The sequence below is a fragment of the Ictalurus furcatus genome, chromosome 18 (genome assembly GCF_023375685.1).
Source record: "Ictalurus furcatus strain D&B chromosome 18, Billie_1.0, whole genome shotgun sequence".
NCBI lineage: Eukaryota > Metazoa > Chordata > Actinopteri > Siluriformes > Ictaluridae > Ictalurus > Ictalurus furcatus.
Genome location: NC_071272.1, coordinates 6,540,573 through 6,548,885, shown reverse-complemented (window position 1 = coordinate 6,548,885; position 8,313 = coordinate 6,540,573). Strand labels below are relative to the sequence as shown.

The 8,313-nt window shown below is 37.4% G+C and overlaps 1 protein-coding gene across 1 annotated transcript; it reads right to left on the bottom strand.

The window, feature by feature from the left end:
* Positions 1-553: 553 nt before the first annotated feature.
* Positions 554-7,140, bottom strand: LOC128622480 (sphingosine 1-phosphate receptor 3). The gene is made up of 2 exons (XM_053649031.1): positions 6,503-7,140; positions 554-6,134 (listed from the first exon to the last, which is right to left on the bottom strand). The coding sequence occupies exon 2, from the start codon at positions 5,992-5,994 to the stop codon at positions 4,984-4,986; it is 1,011 nt and encodes a 336-aa protein (XP_053505006.1). The 5' UTR covers positions 5,995-6,134; positions 6,503-7,140; the 3' UTR covers positions 554-4,983.
* Positions 7,141-8,313: the final 1,173 nt, after the last annotated feature.

Below are 8,313 nucleotides of genomic sequence, written 5' to 3'. Positions count from 1 at the left end.
AGATTATGTATGGGTTATTTATTTATTTGTTTGTTTGTTTATTTATTTAAAAAATTTTAAGCAAGCTAAAAAAAAAACCCCCTCATGTGCATGCAAATGGCTTTAGTGAATCAGGCGCTTAGAGTGTCCTTCGCCAACAGAGTTTTATGCACCAACACCGGACTTTTTAAATTTTCTTTTTATTTTCCATAAGTGTGTGTCGTCATTTTGAAGGGAAAACTAACCACAACACTTGACAAGTCTTTCCAAAGTAACTCGCACACGAACGCACGTCACAAAAGCGCCCCGGTTTCAGTTCTGCATTATCGCTAACAAGATGGCCGCCGGAGAGCGTTTCACAGTATATGAAACTTATCATTCACCTATGCAATTACACTTGTAAGTTCATTATGTGTGTGTGTGTGTGTGTGTATATATATATATATATATATATATATATACACACACACACACACACACACACACACACACACACACACACACTACCAGTCAAAAGTTTGTGGACACTGTTTGTTTCTCATGATCTTAAAAAGCTTTTGATCTGAAGGTGTGTTATTAAATGTTTGAAATTGGTGTCGTAGACAAAAATATAATCGTGCCGACGTATTCGTTTCTTTCATTAGAAAAATAACATTTTATTTACAAAAATATATTTATTTTTAAACGGATGAGCGAAATATTCCGAAAAGCAGCTGATAAGCGTCTGGTGTAGGTGGGAACTCCTTTAATACTGTTAAAAAGCATCTCCTGGGGATTCCTCAAGAAATGGGGTGAGAAAACGCCAAGAATACATTTCTGGAAATTCTCTGCAAAAAGGGTGTCTACTTTGAAGATGATAAAATACTAAGTTTTATCACAACAAAATTCCCATAGTTCCATTTGTGTTACTCTAGAGTTTTGATCACTTGATTATTATTCTAAAATGCGGAAAATAAAATAAAAATAAAGAATGAGTGTGTCTAAACTTTTGACCGGTAGCATATATAAAGAGCAGATATGTAGAATGAGGAACATTAATTAATCCTGGAGACATGCTTAGAAATTTGGGTAATAATAATAATAATAATAATAATTTACATTTATCAATTTTACAGTTAAGATAGTAGGCTGCATTACCAAGTAGTGAATTTATTTATACTCCAGTATTAGTATTTGCATAGGCAAAAATGGTTATTTTCATATACGTTGGAGTAGATTTAAAAAAAAAAAAGAAAGAAAGAAAAAAAACCCCAGCAAGATTGTTCTTTTTGGATATTGTGATCATTTCTTAACCACACACTGGACACCTGATATCGATGTATTGATATATTTTTCACATAAAACACACAAAACACCAGTAACAATGACTGAAAGTAACTTGAGGTTTAATTTTCTGAATGTGTGGCTTCACTGTATAGAGGATGGTTTGAAAAGGTTTAAAATGATCTGTTTTCACATTTTGAATGATAAAAACGAGCGAATTTCTGGCCTCAACACCGATTTATTATTGCAGTTATTAGTCCAGCACTACGATCCACACGACACCGTAGTGTGTAAACTCGCGTACATTTAAAAGTAAAACAGTTTCAAAACCCAAACAAGTGTAAGACGGATTTATGCAGTCTCAAGAGATGTTCTACAAAAACAGTAGAGCAAATGAATGTGTATAAGTAGCACAAAATGCAGACAATAAAATATACAATGTCATATCTGATGTAATGCACGAATACCGTGAGAACCATTCACGTATGTACTTTACGATCTGAATATAGCCTTTTGATACTGTTTGAACGTTTTGATACTGTTTTATTTTCATATATGCGTACACTTAATTCTTTACTCACAAATACACTACATGACCAAAAGTTTGCGTACCCCTGACCATCACACCCTTATGTGCTTGTTGAACATCTCATTCCAGATTCAGTCCCTTCTTTTCTGTTATAATAAGCTCCATTCCTCTGGGAAGGCTCTCCACCAGATTTTGGAGCGTGGTTGCGGGGATTTGTGGTCATTCACACATTCCACAAGAGCATTAGTGAGGTCAGATGAGGTCAGGGGTCAGGGCTCTGTGCAGGACAGTCGAGATCTTCCAGTTGCACTCTAAATCTATAAAGTAATACAGAAGGAAAATTTTTGGTCTTCTACATGGAGCACGGTGGATTTGATTGCATATGTAATACAATTCCATATACGCTAAAATGCTCTAAAAACCTGCACTCGTTTTTTTTTATATTAGTAAAAAAAAAACCTGCCATTTTGTTTCCCTTTAAATCTATTATAGTTCAGTTGTAATGTAAAAACAAACTTGTAATGAACTCATGAAAGAATCATGTTTAGTTTAGGATAAAAAAATTTAAAAATTCTCTATAGTAAGACCTATAAACAATTCTACCTAACACTCCTAAGTCACTCTAAACCTTATATTTTGCTGCTTTCTTGTTACTGTGTCATAAAATATAAGAGATTATGATGTTCCAGTATGTTCAACGGAGGCCATATTTCCCAGTGGCGTGATGTGACGTGGCCCGGAGTTGATGATTATTCTATAACAGCATGCCCTGAAGATTTGTTTTATCCTGCACAGAAATTTGCCAATGTTAACTTAAAAAAAAAGAAGTTATTTATTAAAGAACGACATATACTTTTTTTATCCGTTTATAGTTACATTTAATTCTGTGGATTGAGTAACGTTTGAAATATAATGCCACACAGCAAAATCGCCAGTGTTGATTTAACACCCACAGTGTTGAAGTCCACTGGACTCATATAAACATCCTGGGTGTTAATTCAACACTAGGGATTTTACTGTGCACTAACGACTTATAAGCAGTCAGTACAACTCTCGTAATTTTTTTTTTTGTATAATACTGCATAACTTGAGCACTCTATATTATCTAATTCCACAGTTTGATATTTAAAGTAAGTATTTGCTGATGTCTTTGCCACAACGTACAGCATTATGAAAGATCAACATCAGAGATGGTTTTCTTAATCACGCCCCATTCTTTACACACTGGTGTGTTTATGCATGTTCTTATAAACCATGAAGAGGGTGTGCTGTTATAGGAAAATAATCAACAATGGAGAGGTGTGATGGTGTGTCTTGAGTGGAGTGGGGGGGGAATCTTCAATTTCAAGATTATAACACAAGTTCAGTTCCTTTTATTAGGTTCTACCAGAACGTTCAGCAACCTGAAAGAACTTAACATTTAGGTCCAGCAGAGGGAGCCAACTCCGTGTGTTGGGTTGAGTGGAGTATTATGGATATGATATACTGTGTGTGTGTGTGTGTGTGTGTGTGTGTGTGTGTGTGTGTGTATGATGGTTGAGACCTCTGGGATATTCCATTTGAAGGAGACACAACACGCTGGGACAAGTTCACTAAATTTATTTACCATGGTGCAATCAGAACTCTACAGCTTAGTGTTTTATAAAGTTTGAGAATATCATTTTCAGAAGTCCTTTCGATACCTAACATCCGAAAATAACATGTAAACATAAAGACACATAGTTGTAACAGAAGCATCGTACTCACATCAAACAGCAATATTAATACACTAATCATGATCAGAAATGATTTGTTCTTCAGAGTGACTGAAATCACGAACGGAACATCTCAGCTCGGTTTGTTGAAAAATGTGCAAAAGATTAAACACTTTGTGGCATGCTGTTATAGGAAGGTAATCAGTGATGGAGGTGGATTTAAGTTAATTGTTTTATTCCTTTTATACCACAGCAATTTGTCAATGATTTCAATTTTTTATTAATTTAAAAACTGTTACGTCAAACTTTTTACTTGTTTATAGTTACATTTAAAGTTCATTTGCAAAACAGTTGTTCGCTCTCTTTCTTTTTTTTTTTTGGAAAACGAATAAGACAAAAAAGTATCTCGTCTTGTTACAGAGAATTTGCAAATTCCTCCATCCTGAAGATTTTCCCATGTCTGAAAACATAAAGTTGCAGGCTTTATTTCCAACTGTTACAAAACACTGACACTGGAGACTCCTTCGAAAACTGCTACATAAACAGAAAACTTGTGATTATACACTTTTTACATTTTTTAAAAATCTGTTGTTAATATAGAAATGCTAACATACTGAAACGATTGGAGAATCGGGCGTTCATCATCACTGTGGTACATGTAGAATGAATTGCTTTGAAATGTGAAGCCGAGTCTAAGGTAAGTACAGTTTGGATTATCTGACATCAAAAGTTGCTACTTTCTAGAGTCTACATCTGTTTCTATGGATCCATCTGTATCTGCTACATGGGTTCAGTCTGTACCGTACAACTAAGTTCATTCGGTTGTTTTGTTTGCCAAAAATATAGACCAAATGGAGCAGCAAAAAAAAAGATAAATCGAGGCAGCCTTGTCTTTTTTTTTTTTTTCCACCACCATCTGGAATTCTTTGTCAGCCCTCTTATGCTGAAAAAACTAATCGTGGGCAAAGAAATTACAACATGCAAGAGCAGTTTTTATAACAAGTGAAAAGAAAAAAAAAAGGATGGTTAAAAGACTCGGTTGAAATTTCCATTCCAGTTTAAAATGGTGTCTCGCTCCAAATATTTCCTCAGCCTTGGCATGTAAGGTCCCAGGGTTGCTGTTTGAGTTCAGAACAGACGTGTGTTTGGAGAATCTGATAGATTGTACATGGATTATAGTCACAAAAACAAGTTATACATTGGCAGTTTGGTGTGCTTAACGAATACTGGTGTTTATGGTATTCATAAAGCACGGAAGAATAAGACTAGTTGAGAGAATGTATGTTTTGGTGCATAGACCACCCAGGAATGAAATCCTCTGCTAGCAAGAGTAATCCTCTGCTGTCATTAGCTGCCTGATCAATTCAAGAGAAAAAAACCCCTCCATTTTCTGCTGGAACGTCTGAAGATGAACCCAATATTCCTGGCTATATACTAGTCAGAAATGGGTCTTTGAGATTTACACCTCGTTTCAGGAGTCCGGGCTTTCTACGACGGCTGGATGACAACGTTCCCTTATTACCCCTGATCTTCAGCTGGTTTCTGATTCTGGCTAGAGCTCTTACTCCTGCTGCCTTCTTCATTATCTTTGCAGCCAACCATACATGGCACCGCTAAACATCCACACAGCAGCCCATAAAACATCCGTCGCATCTCCCTGCTCGCCAGAGTGTAGATCACCGGGTTCAAAGCCGAGTTCATTGTGGCCAGAGCAATGAACCAGTTGGCTTTGTGCAGGATAGGGCATTGCTTTGTTTTGCAGGCCACATCAGTGAGCAGGAGGACAAAGATGGGCATCCAGCATGTGATGAAGACCCCGACGACGATGATGACTGTCCGCAGCAGGGCTATGGAATGCTCGGAGTTGCTGTGCTTCATCACCTTGCGACTGCTGGACTTCACCAGGACATAAATGCGAGCGTACAGTACAGAAATGGACAGCAGCAAGATGATGAAAATGCTGATGCAGAATGCCACGTACTTCTTTGTGTAGAGCGGTAAAATGACTGAGCAGTCTGGAAGGTTGTCCAGGCAGTTCCAGCCCACGATGGGCAGCACTCCGAGAGCCACAGCAATCAGCCAGCATGTCCCTATGAGCAGAAACACTCGGTATTTCTTAGTAGCATCATAAGGCCTCATTTTAATCATGGTGAGATGCCTTTCAATGGCAATAGCCAGTAGACTAAAGATAGATGCTCCCAGCACCACGAACACGCTCCCCTCACGGATGAACCACTCTTCTGTCGAAAGGTGCAGAGTTCTTTCCCCAGACAATAACAGATTTACAGTGTACATCACACCGACAAGCAAGTCACACAGTGCAAGATTCCCAATGAAAAAGTACATGCGGCTGTTGAGTTTTTGTTTTTTCCATATCGCAATCAGCACTGTCAAGTTTTCCAGCACTATAAAGCTGCATATAACCAGAAACACCACCTTCTCGGGACCTAAATCAACCCTAGTGGTGGTGTTCCGATTGTCCAGCTTCCCTGTGTAATTGTAATGTTTGCGTAGGAGTTGGTTTTCCATTGCTCCAGCAGGGGGCAGTAGAATAGAGAAAAGAAGGCACGCTTGAGACCGGGTGCTCCTGGTGAGAGAGGTTTCCAGCTGGGTGTGCAAAACGACCGAGGGACTTTGGAGATCCTAGTGCATTGCTTGGTCTTAGGAGTCTGTTAGGAGATAAGAGGTTGGTAGAATATCTTTCCCTGATTGATAGAGAAACGCTTTCTTACATAAATATGAATATAAATACATTAACAGCTACACTGAGATCCTGAAAATGTTTAAAAATGACTCCAAAAATATTATGGTATGTACAATAAACGATATATTTTATTGGATTAGGTAGTGAATAATAAAAGAGAGTAGGCAACTCTCCAAAATGATTTGAAATAGAGTTTCAAATATGCAGATTTACATCTTGCAAATAAATTATTTTTTACTTTCTTTGTAAAATCAACAGTTCACTGAGCAGTCGTCTAGAATTCAGATTCAATGTATTAATATTGCAGTTTAAAATAGTCTTCCCCATACTTACCATCTAACTTCTTATACTCCAAAAAAAAAAAAAAAGGTGCCCCGTCTTCTACATATTCCAACAGATTGTGAAGACTCTTCATCCTGCTGTGGAGTTTCCTTCAATGAACTATAAGCAGAAATTTCCTTCAATGAACTATTACACTGCAGAAATGCCGTAATGGCGTTACCAAGGTTTCCATTTACTGACAATGACATAGGATTGTGTTCATAACCTCAGCATATGTGACACACTTTCCCTCTTCAGCCCACTTCATGCAGAAGCAATGATGAGCGTTAGAATATTACAGCCATATGACCCACTAAAGAGGATGTAACTGGGAGGGACCTCAAAAAGCGAGGAGGGATCTGTGGAGGTTTGATTAGATCTGCAATTCTGTGTTTGTGTCGTTTCCCTGGGAGTTTTAAGATCCTGCTCCAGAGTGCAAACAGAATCCACAGTGAAGCATGCAACATGCTATTTGTCCTTGCTTTTTATATCCTTTGAATTATTCATATTGTTGTTGAGGGAGCATAAAATAGAGCATGATCGTTTCAGAGGACGTTTAACAAGCACGGCAGAGTGTAGGCTACAATTTGTGTGAGGTTAGACGGAGAGAAGGAGGGGTCAGTTAACCAATAATGACTTTATAAATAAGCATACTGAAAGAAAGGATATGGCGTGAGGACATGGAAATATCTTTTTTATGTTTAAAGGTTTTTTTTTGTGGCCTTTTTAGGCATTAGCATAGAATATTTGATCTTTTAGACCAGAACCATCCAGAGTGGAGATAGAGATGTTTTGTAGCCATTTAATTAAACAGTCACTCATGGATTTTGCGATTGCAGATATGAACGTAAAATCAAGGAAACAGTATTCGCAGGAGCTTGGTATTTTTTCAAAATTACCGCAGATTTGCACCATGACGGGCCATGTGCCGTCATCACAAGGCACATTCAGTCAAACACCCCTTCAATTCATGAGTACAGATAAACGGTCTCATTTACCGTGCAAAACAATTACGTGCAATTGCGATTTTGCTAGTTCAAGTAGTTTTGTGCACAAATAAATCGCAAATTTTGAAAAAAGCCGCATCAAAATCAAGCATTTTTGACCACAACAATCCCCCAAAAACTCTGCGAAATCCTGTACGGACTGACTGAGGAATAAAACACAATGGGGTGTGCAGTTGTGGAAAAATAATCAACAATGTAGTGTGTTATTCATCTTATACCACAGCAATAAATAAACAATTACATTTTTGTTTTATTTTCAAGAACATAATTTTTTTTTTTATCCATTTATAGTTACGTTCAATGTTGTGGAATGTGAGTTGTTCCCTCACTTTCTTTCATCATTATTAAGACAAAAACTGAAGAGTTTCCCATGTCGGAAAACTTACCGGCTCTTAGAAAGCGCTGACACTGGAGACTGGAGATTTCCATAAACGCTAAATAAATGTCTCCTTGCGGAAAACGTAATGATTATAAGTCTTTCTTTGTTAAATATCGTTATCAACATTACAGGTCTCTCTGAATGAGCTGTTACTCCAGAAACAATAACGTATTAGAATGAGCTCATCCATATAAACCTGGGATTTGAATTACAGCCGGCATTTGTCGTAGCTGCTGTTATAGAAAACAACACTTTTTAGTGTTGTTTATAGATATCAACACTTTTTGACCAATTAGAGTTTAAAAAATCAACATATATTTTTTTCCTTTTACTATTATATGACAAACCACAACACTAGCCTGAGATCAATGAATCCACCACAGGGCACAATCACTTTGGACACACCAATCAGCCTACCATGCATGTCTTTGGACTGG